At 34.0% G+C, this 22,921-nt stretch overlaps 3 protein-coding genes across 6 annotated transcripts; 1 reads left to right on the top strand and 2 right to left on the bottom strand.

The window, feature by feature from the left end:
• Positions 1–7,745: 7,745 nt before the first annotated feature.
• LOC18053439 (dof zinc finger protein DOF2.1) lies at positions 7,746–10,150 on the bottom strand. 4 transcript variants are annotated; one of them, XM_006449307.2, is made up of 2 exons: positions 9,558–10,150; positions 7,746–9,431 (listed from the first exon to the last, which is right to left on the bottom strand). In XM_006449307.2, exon 2 carries the CDS (start codon positions 9,085–9,087, stop codon positions 8,047–8,049), a length of 1,041 nt encoding a protein of 346 aa, XP_006449370.2. In that variant the 5' UTR covers positions 9,088–9,431; positions 9,558–10,150; the 3' UTR covers positions 7,746–8,046. The 4 variants fall into 4 exon arrangements, with proteins under 4 accessions (XP_006449370.2, XP_024047727.1, XP_024047725.1 ...); XM_024191959.1 differs by having other exon boundaries at positions 9,732–10,150; XM_024191957.1 differs by having other exon boundaries at positions 7,746–9,874; positions 9,976–10,150.
• Positions 10,151–13,236: 3,086 nt separating this feature from the next.
• LOC18053438 (late embryogenesis abundant protein 1) lies at positions 13,237–14,092 on the bottom strand. The gene is made up of 2 exons (XM_006449306.1): positions 13,952–14,092; positions 13,237–13,857 (listed from the first exon to the last, which is right to left on the bottom strand). The coding sequence occupies exons 1-2, from the start codon at positions 14,090–14,092 to the stop codon at positions 13,237–13,239; spliced, it is 762 nt and encodes a 253-aa protein (XP_006449369.1).
• A 3,781-nt stretch (positions 14,093–17,873) lies between these two features.
• On the top strand, positions 17,874–20,121 carry LOC18053437 (B3 domain-containing transcription factor LEC2). The gene is made up of 6 exons (XM_024190981.1): positions 17,874–18,341; positions 18,472–18,546; positions 18,899–18,999; positions 19,110–19,156; positions 19,268–19,341; positions 19,699–20,121. The coding sequence occupies exons 1-6, from the start codon at positions 17,874–17,876 to the stop codon at positions 20,119–20,121; spliced, it is 1,188 nt and encodes a 395-aa protein (XP_024046749.1).
• The last annotated feature ends 2,800 nt before the right edge of the window (positions 20,122–22,921 follow it).

Below are 22,921 nucleotides of genomic sequence, written 5' to 3'. Positions count from 1 at the left end.
TCACCAAGTTCTATGATGTAAGAACTAAGAATGGATTACCCAAATGTTAAGAAAATAAATATAAAGCTATTAAATGGATTGGGAGTACATTAGTCCTTAATCCATAATTGAAGCTATCTTTCTTCCTCCTTGAATTACTCTTTTTAGAGGTGATATTATACGAATTTAAATTCAGTGTTTGAACTGAATTGTGTTAAATTTATTATATTTTTTTTTACACGTATCCATATTTTATAGAACGTATGGTTAAGAGTTATGTAATTTATTACTTAGTTTAATTTTTTGGATAGCTTTTTTTTTTTTTTTTTTTGAGGGAAATAAAATTCATTAAGTAGATAACTTAGAAATCAACCAAGGGGGTGGAACATGCCTCCACTCCCCCGGACCTGACAAAGAACCCCCCACCCGAGCAATAAAATGAGCAGCGGAGTTCGCAGATCGCCTAACAAAGGAGAAAGTAACATCTCCTATAGATTGAGCTAAAGCTCTACAATCGTCAATAATAAGACCAAAACCATTAGGGCTAAAACTATTAGTAGTCAAAGCATTGAAAACTTGCAAGCTGTCCATTTTGGATAGCTTTTGTTAATATGAGTTGTAATTATTAGTGATCTTAATATCCTTGGATCCTTTTGGAATCGCTTTTAAGTGGTTTAAAAGTGATTTTAAAATGTTGAAAACTAATTTAATGTTTGGTAAAGTTTTTTAATATTTACATTCAGAAAAATTACCTAATCATACAGTAGATTTCAAAGTAGCGAAGGAGTAGCTTCTCATCTAAATTTGAGAATTAATGTTATACTTAATGCAATTTCATATATATTTTCACATATAAAATTATCCTTATTTAATTAGAAAATAAAATTATTAAATTTAAAGGGATTATTATTATTATTATTACCAATTACATTGAGATAAAAAAAATAAAAAAAATAAAATTAATAAGGTGAGAGTATTTATTTAGTTTTCAATTATTATACACATACACACACTAAAAAATATATATTATACATACAGGTTTATAAATTTCAAAATAATTTTATTAAACATTATATCTATTTTAGTAATTTTTATTCTTGCAGCAGTTTAATAATAAAATTTACCAAACACATATTATTGCTTTTAAAGCTCACAACACTTTTAAAAATAATTATTACCAAAAGTTTAGCTCATTCTCTTCATAGTTGATTATTTATATAGTACAAGTAACACAAATTATTTTAAATACTACGACATTACCAAGTTGGTCCTTAGTCAAATTTATATTTATATTTTTTGTGAAAGAATTTGAATTTAATGTATATTATACACAAATTAATTATGACACAATCTTGAAATCTTTAGTTAGTGTCTGTTTAGTACGTTTTATCTAATGACTATAAATAATTATTTGATCTCACATGATTTTTTTAAAGTTTTTTGTTGTTATTTGGTTATTTTTCAGTAGAGTTTTTGAATATTAAATAAGTTATCTGGTCTCTACAAATAGGAGATAAAATTTTAGTCTTCTGAAAGTAGAGGTTGAATTTTTTTTTTAAATATTAGAATATCTAAAACATCATTTACTTATTTAATGATCTTATTTCATTTATTCAATAACATAGCTTAATTTTTTTTAAAAAAAAATTCTATTTGTAAAAGTTTAAGTTCAATTAGTTTTATTTGAAAAATTGTATCAAATAAAAATTTTAGATACACTGCTCTCTCGTGCACACAAGCAAATTTTTTTTCTTTCTTTAAATAAAAAACCTGTTAAAAATATAATAAATAAGGCAATCTCTATCTTATATGCATGTAAGATAAATGATCCAATAAACAATATTACCAAGTTATGATTGATTGATTGTAGATAATCTAATAAGTTGTCTCTAATATGTTAGATAGTGGATACTCCAATCTCTCAAGCAAAACAGGCGACTTTCTTTCTTTTCTTTTCTTTACTTTTTTTTTTAATTATGGAACCTGCTAAAAATATATCATCACCACCATTTACCAAGACTGCGATTGAGCATAAATTAGTAAATTGTGCCAACCAAGATTTTATTCTGCTAATCAGTTTGGTATATGTAATTGAAAATTTGAAGGAGCCGCCTATGTTGCAACAGTTGCAACATACCACTACTTTTCTCATTTTATAATTTAACCATTGGATCCAAGGCAAGAATGGTAAAAGCAAATCCAACGGCATGGTGTATTTATTTTGGTTTTTTTCATTGCAATCCCTCTTATTTTTTGAAATGCCAGGAAAAAATATTATTATTATTATTTTATTTATTAGCTTAGTTGTTAAATAATATGAATAAGGAAAAAGTATGAAATTTAAGAGAACTTTTATTATTGATATTAGGCAATTACAATGCATGATTTAATACTCGTTTATTTATTCCACAAATTCATAAATATTTCGTAATTTATTAATTATTACTATCATTTCTAGATCTACTCTCATTATTTAAATTTATTAATTATTTTTTATATTAATTATTAATAAATAAATATAATATAATATAACAAAATAATATTATAATATAATTTATTTTTAATATTATAATTATTATAGTAAAAATAAAAAATAATTTAAATATATTTAATATTTCAATTAAGACAAAAGTTAGCACACTATAGTGAATTATATAATTGACTACAATCTAACTTTTAAAACTTCCAAACATAGGTAAGTAATAAATTAATGTGAACAATATTATAACAATATACAATATTATGTTCTAAATACATTCTAATGACGCGTTTATTAAATAAGAATTGAAATGAGATAGAATTGTAATAAAGAATTTGAATTAGAATAAGTTATTTACTTGAGCTCTATGAATTGGAATCGGAATGAACAACATTCCCATTGATGTGTTTACTTTATTTTATAATTGGAATAGACAATTATAAGTTATTAAAATGCCCTTTGTTAATTGTGTCCCTAATATTATTTGTATATATTATAATTAAACAATAATAATAATAAAACTAAAAATAATAATTATGACAATAATGTTAATTAAAACAAAAAATTAACAATAACAATAATAACAACAAAATTAACTGAAATAATAATATTAATAATGATAATAATAAAAATTATTAATAAGTTTTAATAATAATAATAACAACAATAATTAATAATAAAGTTAATATATTTTAATAACAAAAATTTTAATCATAACAAGATAAATATTAATATTAATGAATTAATTACAGTATAATAACAATTAAAATAATAAAAGAAATAAATTTTAATAATAATAATGACAGTAATAATCATAAATAAAAATAATTAAAAAAATAAATAAAATAAAATTTAATAGAAATAATCTTATATAATAATAATGATAATAATAATAATAATAAATTAAAATTCTTTTCAAATGTCATTTTATTATAAAAATGGACTTATATGTAAAAATTTGTTACTTTTAGTGGCTATTAAATTTTTCAGAAAATATAAGATAGTGTAATGTAATAAACATAAAATGATAAAAGTTGTTGTATGTTGCCACTGTTGCAACATAGACGGACCCAAATTTGAAAATCATTTATAGGATCTAGCTCGATTGAGTCGAGTGGCTCTGTTTCAAACAGTAGAAATGTAGAATATATTTTATTATTGGCTAGCTCTTGGCTTACCTATAATTCTGCATGCTGGCTGGACGCTGACAGACTTTCCATGGTGAATAGTGATGTAATCTTTCTCTGCAAAAATTATATTTTTTAGATTATAATGTGCCGTACGGCAAAGAAGTGACATGTTGTGGTTATCCCGAGAGGAAGAAGAGGTCTCTCACTCTCAGTCTCACTGCTTTAATTTTTATTCTCTGAACAGAGATCTTGCCATGGCAGACCAAAGATCTGCTTTACTTGGAAACCACCACAGCCACCTCCCACTCCACGCTTTCTCCCAATCTTGTCTTTGATGGTAATCACTTTTCATTTTCAATTATTGTTTATAAGGACCAGATTTTAATTTCTTTCTATATATATATATATATATATCTGCTTGTGTGTGTGTTTAAGCAATTGACGCATCAAGACCGAGGTCAATTGTTAGATCCATTTTTACTAAATTAATCCGTTCGAGACGCACGTCCTTAATTATTATTTCCATAGTGCTTTAGGTGTGCTGTTTAGAGGTGGTAAATGGACCGAACGGCACGAGATACGATATATATTTATATAATATGATACGGTATGAGAATATTTTGGTAAAGCATGCGATATAATACGACACGACACGTATGGGAGTTGGGCCGAACTTAAAATTTTATGTACATAGCCATTAAAAATATGATACGATTAGAGATGGGTAAAATACAATACACGAAAAAATACACAATAAATAATTTTATTTTTTTAATAAAAGTAAACTTAAAATTTTATAATTTTATAAATAACTTGAAATTGAATCTTTTGATACATTTTATTAGCTCAGGTTTTTTAAATTTATTTAATTCTTAGTTTCAAAAAAATTATAATTGATTTATGTTTATAATTTATTAAATAAGTAATTGATATTATGATTTTATAAATATGTATTAATATTATTATAAACTATGATAAATGACTTTGCGTAATTCTAAGTTAACAATTAATTTAACCCGTAAAAAATTATTATTATTGTTATTGTTAAGTACTAAAAAGGAATTATAATACTACATAGTCAAACTTAGTAATTAATATTACATTATTAATATTAATTTATTATTATTGAATATGAACTTGAGTTTTAAATTTTTCATTCTATTAAATTTTAATAAAGACACATGGATCCAAAAAATTACATAAAGTTTAAAAAAATAAGACAACTTAACATGCACTCTTAAAAAAAAAAAAATTTAGTGAATTTTTTTTCCTGAGCACGGCACGACATGGCCCATGACATGGCACGAATGAGTCTTCACAAGAAAAAAAATTAGACACGAAATACATAGTGAGCACGACTTGACCCGTTGGCCTTTGGCCATCTCTAATTAGCTAGCGACTCATTTTATTGATCTCTTACGTCACCATCCCATAATAACAAAACACCCAGAAAATTTAGGGAAATTTACGAAAATAACCATAAAAATTTTGTTATTTTCACAATTAATCCTCTCAACTTTTTTCTATCAACATTAGCCAAACACACGCTTTTCTCCCCAAATTACCCTTCTTTACAGACCAAAAGCAACTTTCTTTCTCACATATCGTCAAACCAAAGGCAGCTTTCCACTCTTTAATCATCAACCAACGGCGACGGCAAAAGACAACGATAAAAGTGAAATCCGATCATAATCTATCCGGATCCAACACTAATCGGCATCACATGAGTTATTTTTTGAACTTGCTCGAGAGTTTCAGTGAACTGAGTCGTGGGTGAATATGGCGACAGGTGCCTGTCGCAAAAAAAACTTGGTGCGACAGGCACCTGTCGCACTTAGCTTGGTGCGACAGGCAACCTGTCGCACTTAGCTTGGTGCGACAGGCAACCTGTCGCACTTAGCTTGGTGCGACAGGCACCTGTCGCACCAAGTTTTATTCGAGGATTAATCGCACCAAGTTTTGCTTTTCCATAAGTGCGAGCTACAGAGGGTCCAGCCTTCAACAAGTTCGGTTTTGTGTCACTTCGAAGCCATAAATCATTCCAAATTCTTACAGCTCAACGTCAAACTCAGCAACCCAGAACTTGAAAAGCCCCAAGAACGTGAAAGATCAATAGATTGAAGTGTAAAGCTAGTGATTTTCGATATTGCAAATAAAGAATGGTCATTTATGCGTGGATAGAGACTGAGATCAAGATGAGTTGTGTTTGAATATCGAATGAGAACAACTGGTAAGTGCTCTTGGCGAAGAGGCTTCAGTTTCTTGCAGTGCTTTGATTCTGTAATGTAAAACGATTTGCAAACCAACCTGTCGCACTTAGCTTGGTGCGACAGGCAACCTGTCGCACCAAGTTTTATTCGAGGATTAATCGCATTTGCTTGGTTATTATTTTGCTGGAAGAAAATAGAGTTGATGAAGATGGAAGTTCCAGAGGCACGCTTGCTCAACAACATGGCTTGGCACATTTTGTAGCTTGAACCTTTGGCCGTATTTGAGATGTCATATGTTACTGTTCTCTCTTTTTTTCTTTCTTAAATTTATTTTAAATGAATCATTGGTTGTCCAAGGTACTTGATTTAAAACTGCCAATATGTTCGTTTGGCTTCAGGCTTCAGGCACCAATTTCTAACAAATGAAAGATGAAGAAAATCCCAGAATTTGGAATCAGTATCCGAAGAAATTAAAAGATTCATGTTATCGATTATCTCAAAGTATCTATGAAAAATTTATTAACAAAACTTAGCATGAAAGAAAGATTGACTGCATTATTCCAAGAGCAGTACTCAACTGCCCAATCGTTCATAGAACAATATTCATCACTTTATGGTATCTTAAAAATTTTCTTCAGCACCTTAACCAAGTTCCAGTCTTTACGAGACATATCATCCTGAAAATTTGAAGCAACCGTAAGCAGACCAATATTACTGACATTTACCCCGTAAGCAGACCAACAAATTCAAAATTTGGAAAAACTGGATGCAAAAACATAAAGAATATAGGGTGCGAGAGGCTTGCTGTCGCACCAAATTGGTGCGGCAGTAGGGCGCTGTCGCACCAAAATTGGTGCGACAGTGGGGCGCGCATGCGCCCGCGCTGCTGCCCAGCGATGGGCGCCCGCGCGCGCTGCCCCCCACCCCCCCTCCCTCCCCACAACACTCAAAAATCCAAAAACAATACTCCCAAAACACCACCAACCACCACAAACACCACCACCACCACCATTATTCTCAAACTACAACCATTATTATTCTAAAATTTCATTTGAAATTAATGAAAATAAAAAAAAATGGCTAATCTAGGTTTTGTTGAAAGTTGTAGATTGTAGATCGGACGTCGATGAAAGATGGAGCCACCGCCGACGAGGGCTGATGTTGCCGCCGATGATGGGAGTTGGTTCGGTTTGGGAGAGATGAGTGAAAGGGAGTGTTGGGGGAGAGATGAGGGAGAGGGGTATTTTAGTCTCAAAGCTTGTTTTATGGCTAATGTTGATAGAAATTTGTTTGGGGGGTTAAGATGAAAAAAACCAAAACTTTAATGGTTATTAGTGTAAATTTCCCGAAAATTTATGGCATAAAAAAGGATGAGTGATATTGTGACGAAAAAATGTATTAAATCATGACACTGAGAACTGAGAAAATGTATATTATGTATATAGTTTTCTCTAAAACTATATTTAATAAAATTTGTAACCATAAAAAATAAAATAAAAATGAGGCACATTATTAATTTTTATATCATTTTTATAAATTAGATAATAGAGATTACCTCTTTGTACACTGGCGAAAGCTCTGGGAGAATTGAACAGTAAAGTGAATACTGGATACACAAACATTAAATGAAGACTGAGTTAAATGTCTCAGTCGCCCTCATGCAACAAAATGAACCATCTCGTCCAACAACTTCCGCGAATACGTCAGTTCCACTAGTCTATATTTATTCCCCATGTACTTTTCCTTTTTACCTGTTCTTCTCCTCTTCTTTTTATAGACTCTTAAAAAAACCCTAATTAACTAGGCTACCAAAAGCGAAGGCCTTTATATCTTTTGATTTGTATAGTGGGAGAAAGTTGATACATTCGTTGTACCGTGTAAAGCACGAATACTAATAAAGAGAAGAGAGGATTAATAAATAAAGTTCTCAAAAACATACACCTTATTATTAACTTTTATCAAAAGTTCAAATTAAACAACCTAATTAATCCCTACACCGATCGAGAACATCTCTATAGAACATTATAAGAAAGATTACAAACGATGGCAGTTGCCGCTATTTTTTTTCTACCATTTACATGAGCACAAACATCTCAAAATTCTTTCAAAGCCATGTTCTACGAACAAGATCAAAACCAAAACATATAGAGAGATTTAATGGTGCTGTTTCCAGTATAGCAACTCGAATTATAAAAAAGAATCCTTTTGGAGATGGAAGGAGCTGGCATATTGAAGCTGAACAGATCAATCATGGAGGAGGGCCATAACCTGGAAGATCCGGCCATTGATTTGGGTTCAAAGAACCAGAAACGGAGGTATTATTGCTGTTGGCGCTGGCAGTGCTGACACTCCACAAACTGGTATCATGATCAGGTACATTAGGGTTGTTACCATTATTGATGAAGCTGCCTTGCTGATGCCAATCATGCTGCTGATGATGAGAAGAACTACTGCCGGGCCTCCTAGACTGAATAGTCAAGTTCTCCTGATCAGACGGAATGGTATGATACATCATGTGCATGGGATTCGCACTTTTATCTCTATTTCCCATCTGATGATGATAAAATTTTGATCGTTGAATCTGCTGGTGCTGTGTATGTGATGACCCAAAAGAAGGGACAGTACTGAATCCCTGCAACAGATCCAAATTTGAAGACCCTCCGATATTATGATGATGATCAGCACCTCCGACATTAAAAGCTTGATGCAGCGGCTGAGGATTAAAAGATTGAGATTGGATTGCAGCTAAAGAAGACAAGAACCCACCACTTGGATAGTAAGACCCCATCGACGGAGGAGCTGCCGCCGGTTCCAGCTTAGTCCTCAAAACTGGAGGTCCAGTAGTGATAACTGGATTAGAAGAAGAGAGAATATTCTGCTGGGTGGTTGTGAAATTTGGATGCGGCGGCGATGGTGGCTGCGGCGGCTGAGAAGCTCGTGAAGCCTCCCCGGAGACAGAAGAGGTTTTAGTGCGCTTTCCTTTCCGACAACCACCTCCGACAGGGACATTCCTTAGGGTTCCACCTTGAGTCCAATACCTTCTACATGTCTTGCAGAAATAACGAGGCTGAGAGAGACTATAGTTATTGTAATAACAAAACTTCGTATTCAGAGACTCACAACGCGGACACTTTTGTGGCTGCGGCTGTTCCTGTTGCTGCTGATTCTCCGTTCCTCCTTGCATCGTTTTCAGCCTCCGATCTTGCTGCTTCCTCTCTTCACTGCTCCCTCCTCTCTCCTGCTGCTGCATCTCTACTTTTATTTTATATATATTGTGGGTTTGGTACATGCAGGTTTTGTTTGAGGGAGAAGTGAAACCCGATGAGGTTAAGATATATAGAGGGTTTCAAATTAAGGACACAACGTGTCTATGGCTGCTTAGTAAGAATCTAAACACACAAGAGTGCAAAACCACGGCGATTGTTTGCATGCGAGCTCTATCAGCTATCAGCTGTGTCTGTGTGTGTGTATACATATATACATACACACACACACAATAAACCCACCAGAAAAACTAAAACCAACTTCTCTCAACAGTGGAAACATCCAACAAAACACCAAATCATAATCAATAACTCAGTATCTCCGCATAACCTCTAGCCAAATCTCTCAGATCCTCAAATAACCAATATGCTGCATAAACACATAGATATATTAATTGCATATGTGATGTTTATTTAATCAATTGAAGAGAGAGAGAAAGAGAGAGAGAGAGATTCGGAATTAGGAGGATATTGAAAGATGAGATTTAATTTGTACGGGTGTCGACCGTGGACAAAGTCACAGAGGAAAGGTCTCATTCTGGTGTGCAGGCAAGGCAGAAACTAGAGAAACTGAAGGGGAGAAATGATTTTTTTTTTTTGGTTCAGAGACGGTACAGTCGTTATAAATAAATGGCTGTGTTTAGGTTCAGGTAATTCAGCCCCACTCCACCTTGATTTGTCGCCCTGATCAGAACACCCCCGTGTCATACATGAAATAGCCTACTCACACAAATTACTCCGGTGACCACAAATCAGAAAATCTCACTCTCTTTTTCTTTCTTTCTTTTTGTACCTGATGAAAACAACCCACCCCTCAAGGGAAAAAAAAAAAAGAAAGAAAGAAAAATCAATAATGGAATTACTAAGAGACAGAAAAATTAAGAGAGATGTAATAGAGGAGAGGGGTGATGGACCAGAGGTGGCTGCTGCGGCCAGAGAAAGGTGGCGTTGCAGTAGTCAATAGGGTGGTGTGCGCTGTGTAACACTGAATTCAGCTTCTATTTCTCCTTTTTTTTTTTCCTTTAAACCCCCCCCCTTCCTTTTGTCTTTCTCTATCTTATTCCACTTTCCAAAATCTCTCTCTTGAGTCTTCTATTCTCTCATTCTTTTGTTTTTTGGAATTTTTTTTTAAACAAATATTTTAGAGGCTGTTTCTGTTGTCATTATCTTATATCAGTCGTCTTTGGACATCCATAATTGATATCGACACTCATAGCCTGAAAAGACTATATTATCCCCATTTGTGGGAGGATTCGGTAACACAAAGTCCGACCCTCTTTCTTAAGGTTCGTTGACCCGGTTGTAGTTTCATGATCAAAAGTGAGTCTTGGCTTAAGTTCATTCCCTTTACTCTGAAGTTGAGGGCTTTAAGGATTCGCATTGGAGATAAATTTTTTAATAAGGAAGTTTTTATTTTCATAAAATAAGAGATAAATTAAAAGATATAAAAATTTTATATTTTAATATATTGTATTTTCTTTTGTTAATATTAAAATTTATATATTTTTTATTTTTTGTATCGTCTCTTATCATATTAAAATAAGTGAATTCTTATTAGAAGGAAACTTCCTGCATTCGTTCATAATTTGTGATTTTGTATTTACTATGAAAGTTAAATCTAATAACTTTAATATAATATTGATAAATTAAAGAGTGTATAGGACATTCTCAAAATATTATTTAAGAATTTATTTTCAAATGATGTGTCATTTTTTAATTGGATAGTAAAATAATATAATTTATTTATTTAAATTTATCAACCACCTAACGCGTAACAAATTATCTATTATATTATTTGAGATTGAATTAATTTCGCATAGAATTCTGACATATTTATCATTACTCATCAAAAAATTACGAGACCATAGACCAGTTTGAGATTGAATTAATTATCTATTATATTATTTGAGATTGAATTAATTTCGCATAGAATTCTGACATATTTATCATTACTCATCAAAAAATTACGAGACCATAGACCAGTTTAACATTTAATTAAAGACAAATAACTATGCTTTAATTTGAAGCAATCTGAAGATTTTAAGACACTGTATTTTACCTATTGGTTTGTATACTCTGGAAATAAATTATTTTTACTTTGAGCTCTATTTTTGCTATATTTTTGGACACTGTAGTTGACGATTAACATTTAAAGTACTGAATTTGAAGAGAAAATTTTAACGTCAACAATTATAATTTTCACTCGTGTTTATCAAAATTGTTTTATTCCTTCTCGTTGCATAAAGTAAATATTAAAAGTTATAATCTGTATAAATATTAAAGGTTATAAACTGTATTATTATCATCGTGTACAGATTTTGTTTACTTGCAGTATTTTACTGTCGCCCAACCAATCATGTACACCGAAAAGGGCAATGGCAAAATACATATATTTTAATAGTCCGTCAATTTTATTTTATACAAAGTAAGTTTTATGTGCGTCCAACTTAAAGTTTCAACCCAAATCATCTGGGTACACAGAGAGAGAGAGAGAGAGAGAGAGAGAGGGAGCGCCCCATTTTAACTTATTATAGCGGAAGGGTAGTTTCGGCAGTTAAAAGTACCAAAAAATCCGGGTGCCCAGATAAATTTCTCAGGCCAAAAACCCGAGAAGGAAACGAAATTAGGAACGCGACTGGTGGAGGTGGGGGAGTTTAATTTTTTTTAAAAAAATAACGAAAAGTGGGGGAGTGGCACGTAAACTTGAGAGGAGAAAATGGGGGTGACGCCGATGGCCGTTAGAGGTTACAACTGCTCCTCTGAAGCCACCACTTGGTGGACAAACGCTGCACTTTCACTCTTCAATAGTCAATACCCATTGGCTGTGACATTTGCTATTCTGTATTTTCCTCCATTGTCCTTTATAGAGCTGCTCACCACTCTGATGGCTTGGATAACTTTTATTAGCTTGATCTTCTCAGGTGGTCCACCGGATTGGTCTAATCATCAACATCATTCGTTCCCTCGTATCTTATGGATGCGTGGAGCATCCCCTAATTCAACGGTGATGCCTTCACTCTCATGCCGGGCCATTTTCCCCTGGGCCTTGGTTCTGGATTTTGCTCCGGTCTCCACAATATGGGCTTAACTTCTGCCTTCTTTATCACATTAAGGGGTGCATCGTATTAATGAAATTTCATCAAAATAGGAAGGAAATGATAACTCCCATCTTGATATCAATTAATTTTTCTAAAATTTATAACCTAAAAATCTTCTTAGTTAGAAATGTAATAAGTACATAAGAATTCAATTATGTGGACACATAGACTTTACAATTTTAAAATTTTAATGATTCGTAATTTTAAATTTTAAACAACATTGTTACTGACTTTAAAAAGATTATTGTTAACTCCCATAAGAATTGACAGATTTTTATCTCTCATATATATATAGAGAGGCGAGGCGAACTATGTTGAGAAGTATACGGCGAACCTTACTTTTTCTTTAATTATTGGCCTTATTTTGTACCATAATCCTCCGATTGGGATTAATTTCCTTCTTTTGTATGAAGCTTAAAGAGTTATTACCCTTCGGTACGTTGTTCTCTAACTCTTGATTGAGCCACAGTTTATAAAAAAAAAAAAAATTATTGTTAAATAATTCACATCCAAGGATAACGTTTTGTTAAATCATGTTACGTATACCCACGTTAATGTTATTATGAGCCACATTGGCTCAGATTGGGAGCCTTAATCTATAACCTGTAAGTAATCTTCCTTCTTCCGGGTGTCGCAAATCAATCGCTTATCAATTAAATTATAGTCTTATCTCATGTAACAACAAATCCATTTCCCAAAAAAAGAATGATGTAATGATTTCTTGTTGAAGTGATTACATGAATAATTCATTATTCTGTTGTCCTCGAGTTCAATAATGAGTCTTGCCAAGGCACATTGGCTTTGGCTTTACCTGGGGCATCGCAGCGTCACTGGCAGGTGTTGCAACTACCGTCAATGTAAATTACTTCGGAAAATTAATACTTTTCTCTCATTGGTCAAAGGTGGTTTTTTTTTTATATTATTTTTTCTATTAAATTAATTAAACGAGCCGAGTCTCCTCGGAGATTATACTCTCAACATAAAAACTTATTTTGCAGTTAATTAATTAGCAAAACACAGCACGCACAGATGACAGATATAATAAAAACTGATGATCATCAACGATCCCGTTACTAATTAATACTTGTTCTTGTCATCATGCTCGCCCGCTTGCCGCCGCCTCAACTCAACAACATCTTCATCCGTCCTCTTCTCTCTGTCATCATTACGATCTTCATCCTCTTTCCCTACAACAGTCTCTTTAATCTTCTGCGTAGTATCCTTCGCCCTCTCCAATGCACCCTGCACCGTCTGCTTCGCCTTCTCCCCTAGACTCTGCGCCGTCTCCGCCGCCTTGTTGGTGCCTTCCTTGGTCTTCTCCTTCACAGTCTCCCCTGCAGATGCGGTCTTTTCCTTGGCGCTGTGTGCGTAATCTTTTGCAGTCTCCGCTGCCTTATATGTCCCTTCTTCTGCCTTCTCTTTAGCCCTCTGCGCAGCCTCCGATGCTCTCTCTGTCCCTTCTTTGGCCTTCTGTTTGGTCCTTTCTTTGGCGTTCTGTGCCGCCGCAGCGGTTTTGTTAGTTCCCTCTTTGGTCTTTTCTTTTGCGTTCTCCTTCATCTCCTGAGCCCGTTCTTTGGTTTTGCCTATGGTTTCTTTTGCTCTATCTGATATGTCCTCGTCAGTTTCGTTCATCGTTTCCTTCGACCTGTAGGCCATGTCAGCCCTTGAATCCCTGGCCTTCTCCACTGCATCTCGGTCCTGCAAGTCACAATCAAACCATTCAACAAAACACACACACACACACATATTCACCAAATTAAAAATATTATTTTGAGTAAGTAATTAATATTACCTCATTGTAGTTAGATGATGATGCAGGGGAGAAGCAGACTCTGGAGTCTTTGTGCGGAGTTGTGAGCGAAAGAGAAGAGGTACGAGGGAAAGCTCTTGTGAGGTTGAAGATAGCGTTCTTGGTTATGAACGTCGCTGCCATGGTTTCTTGCTGTATGTTGATTTTCTTTCCTCTCTGATCGTTTCCTTACCGCTTTGTGTCTTTACATTGCATGTTATAAGTTGTAAGTGAAGAAGAAGGTGGCGACCTACAATATGGACGCGTGGGCATTTCATGCCACGTGGAAGTTGGACGGTCTATAGCTAGTCAACACATCTTTATTTTCCCTTGAATAATAAATAATTGGATACAAAAACAAAATCAAGTTGGTTTGGATTCTGGTCAAACTTCTATAATCTGTTGGGCCTCAAGCCTATTATTAGTTAGAGAAGCCCAGATTATCAATCCTTTTTCCGTTTGAAGTCACTAATTTGATACCTAGCCAGTATGCTATATTCAACTCAAACCTCCAGATTTATTTACGTTGGATGAGATATAGTTACAAATGTGTCAAAAGGGAATGATTAAGAAGATTGCATTTCCTTAAACTTGTATCCTTGTATCCTTCTTTTTGTAGCCATTTTCTTTCCTAGCAAACCACAAAGTATTGAGTTGTATATGACAAGTATGGCAATGTTCCTGAAAAGGAAGGTGCCAATGATAATTAATACCCAAAAACATGAAGTAGTACTAGGACGGAAAAAAAAAAAATAGTCTTTAGTTTTGGAAACATGAAAGCAGAAATTTGACTTACCAAATGCATCATATCTTTTCATTCCAACATAGGGCATCATCTTTCTTGATTATTCGTATCAGAACTCGTTCACCTTAGACTTTTTTTCTACCTCTGCAGTTATATTTTTAAACTAGCCTGCTTCAGTCATAGTTAAAAGCATATTTTCCAGTGTTGAGTTACTCGTCCATTTTCAAATTTGAACTAAAAATTTATCTTGATGTTGTAAGACATTTGTATGTTCAGATTATCAAAGAAATCTTTTCTTTTGTGATCTAGAGAAAGGTGAACATTAAATTAGCATAATGGTCGGTAAAAGACCATTTTTCACTTGCCAGTTGTTAGTAGTAATCACCAATAGTTGCATTATTTTTATTCAAAATTTTCATGTAAATATTGTCTTTGGACCTTGACAAGATATTGATCCCTATACCACTTTGCTTGATCATCACATGTTTATCAGTAGTGTTCCTTTCCATTCCTATCTTATCTGGAACTCACATGAAAAAATTAGGCCTCATCGAATTGGTTCTTTTGTTCTGCATAGTTTGATGTTTCTTGATCATTAAGGCTGAACAAATGAAGCCAGCTTTGTTTGGAAAGCAGGATATGCTTGTCAATTTACGTTTCGATGAGATTTTATATAGATTGCAAAGCACAAATAACAACAACGGATGTGAACAATAAATTGAATCCAGTTTACTTCGATTGTCTTTTTCGAGCACGAGTTATGGCCACCACAACGCGTGTTTAGCGTTACGTTCTAAACCACTGACAGCTATCAAGTCAAGTTATGCAGGTGTTATCACCTAAGACCTTTTAGTTCCATGCAGATCCCGTTAATGGATCTATATAAACTATGCAAGAGTCTCTTTGCAAATGCATCACTTCTTGCCTTGCCCTTTATCATTTTCAAGTTTTTATTTCCTTCTTACAAGCTCTTAGAAATAGTTTAAGCTTTGATTTAAGAACCATTTATTACTTAATGATTATAAATATAGCCTTGATTTTGTGGCATGAGGGCTTTTTTTTCTCATTGTAGATCCAGAATCAGAGAATTTTCTTACTCTGTAAGTCAGGCTTCTATCTCATAAGGCTTTGCATATTGCTTATTTGTGAAGCTAATTGCCTTCATAAATTCATTACTATTGAAATTACTTATTCTAATCTTTTCTTGCCCATTAAGTAGATTGCTGTATTTATTTTGCACTGAAGACTTCTCATGCATCTTTGAGATCTTCAACTTCAAGTGATCTCATGCCTTGGTCTTCTATTATACTCATGGGAATCTTTTAATTTCTCTGATGGATGATGTGTTCTTTAATGTATTTTTTTGTTGCAAATTTTCATTGCATGAAAAATATATTAATGAAAGTTCATTGTTGTTGTGAATTAATCAGTTGCCAGCAAAAAGTAAATGCAAAATTAGAATTCCCATGGGTAAAACTACATCTGCTTTACATGTATAGAAATATCTACTAGATATGATCGTTAATAGTTAGTAATTAATATACATGTGAACCGAGGATTTTTTTGCCAATTATTTGCTTTTTATCTGTTTTTGGGTTGTATTTTGCGGCCTTTTCTGCTTCTATTATCATTGAGTTTACATATTGAGAAGAATTAATGGGAAGATAAATATCTGCTTGTGCTTTAATTAACTGTTCTCTTTCATCCGTATAAGTGCTTAATATTTCAATTTTTGAAAGTAAGAATAGCCAAACGTTTTTGCTAACAAGAAATTCAATATAACTCCAGCCTCCAGATGAACAAGTTTTCTGTTCTTTCGATGTACATATAGCTTGTAAAAGAAGTAATGAAGGCGATAATTTCTTGGATCACAAAAGCAAGTAATGTATACTGTATAATTGATGATGTATCAACTCTAATATTCCCTTTTTTTTGTGCCTTCTACATAGGTGAACTTGGATCATGGAGGCATGGCCAAGCTGGTGAATAACAAGCCAGGCATGGCATCAGAATGCCGGTGGCCATGGAGCCATGGAGCGGAGGCAAAAATTTCATCCTCTTGGGTTTTTCAGCCGCTCTATTTTACTCACATTCCAAACATTTTTGCAATCTTTTACTCACATCCCAAACATTATATCAACCTAATTTTAATACTAATTTATAATAAAACTACTTCTATTAAAACAATTTAATACAAAATCAAATTCAAACGATTCTAACTACAACTAATATAAGAATTAAAAATTTTCTGAAGGAAACAAGAGGGACGGTATAATTGACTTTGCTGTTTCTTTGTGTTTCGAAAGTTTGCATTTTGAACCAAATTTGGCTTTTCTGAGTCTAAGAAACAACAATGCAACGGCAAAGAACAATTCTGATCGTTTCTCATCATATAAATTTTATTTAAAACTAGAAAAAAAAATCTAATTTACCCCACTCAGCTTTGCAATCTATATTATATATCAAAGCTGCAGATTAAAATTAATCAGTCTTAATTAGAAAATAAAATGCAGTGTGTATGTGTGTGTGAGAGAGAAAGGCATAGTTAATTTGCGTGGTGTTGCGTGCAGAAAATAAGAGTGAGGCCAAGTCGCTGCCACAATTAAAACAAAGGTGGCGCCAAGTCTTTGAAGCCAACCGTGTCTTGTTCTCTTACTGGGCAGATGGGTATCCCAAAACCACCACTCACTTACCATCTGTCACCAACGACGCCCGATTGGCCATCTTTTTACTCCACTCTATCACCATATTTGTTCATTCATTTCAGCTTCTCACTTTCTCAGTACTTCACTCTGCTACAATTTCGTGGCTTCTTTTTTCTTTTGTTTTTGTTTGCTTTATTGTTTTCCTTCTCCACACCGGCCCTTCTGCACCAGTTGACGCGTTTCTCTTGCTTTATCGACACCTGGGCTCTCTATAATGGCAGCATCTTCCTCCACCACGACCTTATTCTTGAACCAGACTTGCACTCATCGGAACAAAATAATACAAACTCAAAACTAAACGCACACACACAAACACAAACACACTCTCCTCTCTATCAAACAGTGTCTGTACTTCCATTTCAATATTATGGAGAACAACTTTTTCCCAGCTTCTAACAACAATACCGCCACCACCGCCACCGCTAACAACAATACCATTAATACCTTCACTAACCAGCAACTTAGCCAACCAAGCATGGCGTATACACAAAATTCCCAGCTCTACTTACCAACTTATTATCATCAAAATATGCAATACCCTAGCACATTTCCTTTGGACCAGTCTGGTGGTCAATCTTTTGCTGCTGCTGCTGCTGCTGCTGCTCCATATCCGGTGTATCCATTTTGGTTAGCACAAAACGGGATCCAAAATGGAGGTGGTAATAATGCGCTACCAGCAGCAGCAGGATCGTGGAGTTTGCAACCACATATCAGGGTACCAAAGGAGCCACAAAGAGTGGTTCTTGATCCACAAAAGACCAAGATTGCTAGGATTAAACGAAAACTAGCTCGGCAAAAGAGCCTCAGTTTACAAAGAAATGCATCTTCTGGGGCTTCTTCTTCAAATGTGCCTTCTTCAGCTCACTTTGACGCGACAAGACTACCAACGTATGGTGTTGACACTCACCGAGATCTGTTCAACTTCTGCACCCCAGATAATAAAGTGAGTTCGCGTCGAATTAATCCGAAAATTTAGAACCCGTTGTTTGTTTTGTCTTTAGCCTTTACTCCATCATGTGTTTTCTGTACTGTCTGTTCTAATTTTTTATTTTTTTTGGTTTTTCTTCTCACAGAGACTGAGAGTGCTGTTGCAGAAGGCGTTGAAGAACAGTGATGTGGGATCTCTAGGGAGGATTATTCTTCCAAAGGTGATCAGCCCTTGCTGTGCTTATAGCTTTGCTTTCTTAGTCGGTCAACTTTTGCTTATTTTGGTCTTGCGTTCTTTTACTCCAATGCAATGAAGATGATTATGATAGACGGGAAAGAAGTAAATGAGCCAACCGTAATCATTCATTTGATTTACTCTTATTGACCACTACATCATAGTTGTGCATCTACTCTGCCGAATAACTTCTCTTCCTGACTTCTCGATTCTTGCACAGAAAATAAAGCAAATGGGAAAAAGGAAAGATTATTAATGACCTCTCAAAAAATAATTAGCCTTATTATCTATATATTCATGATAATTAAGTCTTTTTTCGTTTTTTTTATTTAATCCAGAGAGAGGCTGAAGAAAATCTTCCAAGTCTTTCTGATAAAGAAGGCATCCACATAGTAATCAGGGATGTATATTCTGTCAAACATTGGACTCTCAAGTTCAAGTGAGTACATACATACTGACATGCATGGGTTATGGTTACTACAGTTTTGATACTGCTAGACCCATTTGTTAGTTAATCATATTATTAATTGTGCCCGTTTGATAACTCAGGTACTGGTCTAATAATAAGAGCAGAATGTATGTTCTTGAAAATACAGGTAAATCTCAGTTCCTGAAAAATTATTTTAAACCTTAAAAATGAAGCTTTTTTTTCCCCCCAAGCCAATTCTCATCTTCTGTTTCTACTTTCTCACGTTTTCGATATACAGTGGATTTTGTAAAGCAAAATGGGCTGGAGATTGGAGATTCCCTTACCCTTTACGAGGATGAGAGCAAAAATCTCGTGAGTTTATCAACTTATTATTACTTGCTATATATGAAACTGTGCGAATTAATTGGAATTTGTTTGACAATTAAAAAAGTGAATTTTGAAATATGGAAAAGGGAATCAAGTTTGTTCAACTGGAAGACAACAGTACCCTTAACCTCTTCTGTATGATGATGAATCATCCTTTGGAAGGATGCGACCGGAAAATGACAAAATGAAACGGTGCCAAAAATGGACAAACAAAATTTGAGTGTTTTATGTACCTGTAGGCAGTAGCAGCTGATGGGAACGTGCGAGGCACTGAGATACATGTAGCTTCTAATTTGATTTCTGTTCTCTGACTTTTGGTGTTTTCTTGCATCCGAGGGACAGTATTTCTCCGTTAAAAAAGTGGAACGGCCAGAGCCAGCAGCCGAGCCATCATACAAACAACAGAACTACGACTTCTTTCCAGCTGCAAATCAAACTCCAACTCCCATAATGCACCAAGCTAGAGATGAGGAAGAAGCATCTTTAGCACTACTTATCGAACAACTTAGGCACAAAGAACAACAGGAAACTTATTACAACCTCATGACGTTGCCACTGGATGATCATGAGGAAGCTAACAATGTTGTCCGTGCATCTAACAACGCTACTAGTTCCGGAATCCATGCCCACTTGGCAGCAACGAGCTCCTCGTCGCATGGTGCTAAAATGAACAATCCTGAATATGATCATCATCAAACTGTTGATGACTGCTACAGTTGCCTCGATATGCTACCGGATGTCGATACATATAATTTTTCTATTTAACAACTAAGGGAACTTCATGACAATGGAACGTCGTAAAATTTTTTTTTTAATCTCTTTTTTTACTAAACATAATGATTGCTGCGCAAGAGAAATGGAGAAGTACCTCAGAAACATTAATTCTTCATTGAAGAAGGAAAAAAAATAGAATAAAATCTCTTGTATCATATACGTTTCATTTCTCTTGCATAAGCCATATTAATTCTCTTGGCTATGTACACTCTTTTTCCTGTGTGAAAGAGCATTATATTGGTAGTTATGAGTCTCATCACATGCATTATCGGACTGAGTTGTGTGTTTATGTGTGACATTGATCATGAAATTTAATTTCCACATATTGGAATGGAACTTATGAGGAAAATAGTACTTGGAAAATGTAACTGACGCGAGTTGTATAACATTAATTAGAAGTGGTAGTGGAACTCAATTTTCAAAATTAGTTTATTCATCATTTTTCTCATATATATTAGAAAAACTGCATTTTGGACAATCACGTTCCTAACTAAGATAATAACGATCTATCATGTCTGCGTAATCGACAAATGCCGAATTGGTCGATGTAGTTATCATTTTACCTAGAAACATATGGTGTAAATTATTCAATTTAAACTGTAAATGTAAAAAAATAGTAATGGTGCGTTTACCAAATAGGAATTGTAATAGGCATGAATCAGAATTGACAATAATAAGAATGGAGAATAGGGAATGAGAATCAGAATAAGTTGTCTATATTAATTGTAATAATTAGAATTAGAATGGATTGTATTCCCATTATTGTGCTTTTTTTAAATTAGAATAAATTATTTTAAATTACTAAAATACCCTTAATTAATTGTTATTGTTATTATTGTTGTTTATTTTGACAATCAAACAATAATAATTATGATTATTATTATTTTTTCCATTGTTAATAACAACAACAACTGGTGACAATTCAAATGTGCAACGACGATCGAGGAGTGGCAGCGATGATCAACAGGTATCGCATACGACCGATGACAATCAGTGGCACGAGGTTGACGATCTATGTACAATGGTGACGAGATTGTGCATGGCAGTGTGCGACGGTGACTGGATCAATTTCCATGAGGTTGAGGATCTGCATGCGACTATGAGGGGATTGATCATGGCTCTGCGTGCAACGGTGGCAGATCGAGCATAGATGTTGCATTCGACACTTGTGTTGGTTTTTGAATTGAGGGCAAAATTGAATTTCTACGTTTGGGGGCAAAATTGATAATTTAAGGAATGAGAGATTGATTCATATCCCCTCTTGGGAATCAATCTCTCATTCCTTATTTTTGAATTGGGATGAGCCTTATGATTCCGATTTTGATCTTATTCTTATCTTGTGAAATAAACATCGTTAATGATTTTAATTTCGTTTTCCTATTCCCCAATTCAACAAATAAAACACATCATAAGTGTAATATTTTTATATAGTGGCCCCGACATTTTGAGCTATTGACAATTTTTTTAAATAGAAAAAAATATTTGTCTCTCTCGATTTATCTTAGCAGCCCCAATATTTAATTAACTCATTTGTTTTTCGAAATTATCCTCATTAAAAAATATAATAAAAATATTTTATTTTATTTATTTTCTTTTCTGTTCATATGCTCTCTTTTCTCTCCCTAAGCATCACATCGCCATCATTCTCAATCGTCGCCATTTCTTTTTATCATTACCAAGTTCAATCACCATTTGGTTTATTTTATGTGCTGAGCTTTTGACATCTATCGAAAGTCTTTGTAAAACGCTGTTTTTAAAGATACATATTCAAATAAATCGCGTACTGCCCCCTTCTTGAAATGTTCTCCGTGATTTATAAGAAGAAACTACATGATTGTCTGCTCCTTTTCGTACCTGTTAATCTGTTGCTAAGGAGTTCCGGGACCTCTCTTTGTGTACAAGATGTGGCTTTTCTATGCCGCTGGGGCTGCTGATAACTTGATTCCTATACGGGCGTGTCTTTCTTGGATGGTTGTGATTACAAGTGGAATCTTGCTTAGAATGCTCTGCGGTGGGTTCTCAGTAATCGGACTGCCTGGCCTGGTATAGAAAAATCAGCTACAGACCCAGAAAGAGAGTGAACTAGAATTTATTGGTGTTTCGATTTAATTGGCTGCTGCAACATCATCTCATGAGGACTTCTCCTTTTAGGATTTATAAGCATATTGTTATTTTGTAATCTTAGCATTAGTTTTTTTTTTTTTTTTATAATTACATGAGATTATTGTTCAAATTACAACCCATATTATATGAGATTATAATTTATATTTATAATTAAATAATTATTGAGAGTAGTGTACATTAAATCTTAAATAGTACTGTCCAAATTTTAACCGTTTCTAATATTTAAAAGGCATATACTCTACTCATATTTTCGAAAGGGAGAAAATTATTTTCACTCAAATTTAAAAAAAGAATTAAATTCTTATAATATTTTTGTGGGATTTTGAAACTACCCTCACAATTGTGAAAGAGTAGTTCTAGGCACTCGACATTTTTAACTGAGTGGTTTGTTTTAGCATTAGTTATTAACACATAAAATAGAAGTATGTATTCTGTTGTGTGAAATCTCTAATTGGCTTGACTTCACGTTAGATGGCTTTTCCAAAAGTAGAATCGATAAAATAAATAATTATAAGGCCACTCTTACTACAATGTATTGTGGAGTATTAATTGTTAGCATAAGCGGGAATGAAAAGTACCTCTTCTCTCAACAAAGCAATCAGAACGCGATCTTCTTCTGCTAGTTCTTCTGCCAAATCTCAATTGCAGCTAGCTTCTGGAGTTGTTT

The sequence above is a fragment of the Citrus clementina genome, unplaced genomic scaffold (assembly GCF_000493195.1).
Source record: "Citrus clementina cultivar Clemenules unplaced genomic scaffold, Citrus_clementina_v1.0 scaffold_2, whole genome shotgun sequence".
In the NCBI taxonomy this organism is placed as follows: domain Eukaryota; kingdom Viridiplantae; phylum Streptophyta; class Magnoliopsida; order Sapindales; family Rutaceae; genus Citrus; species Citrus x clementina.
This window is presented reverse-complemented; position numbering and strand designations above follow the sequence as displayed.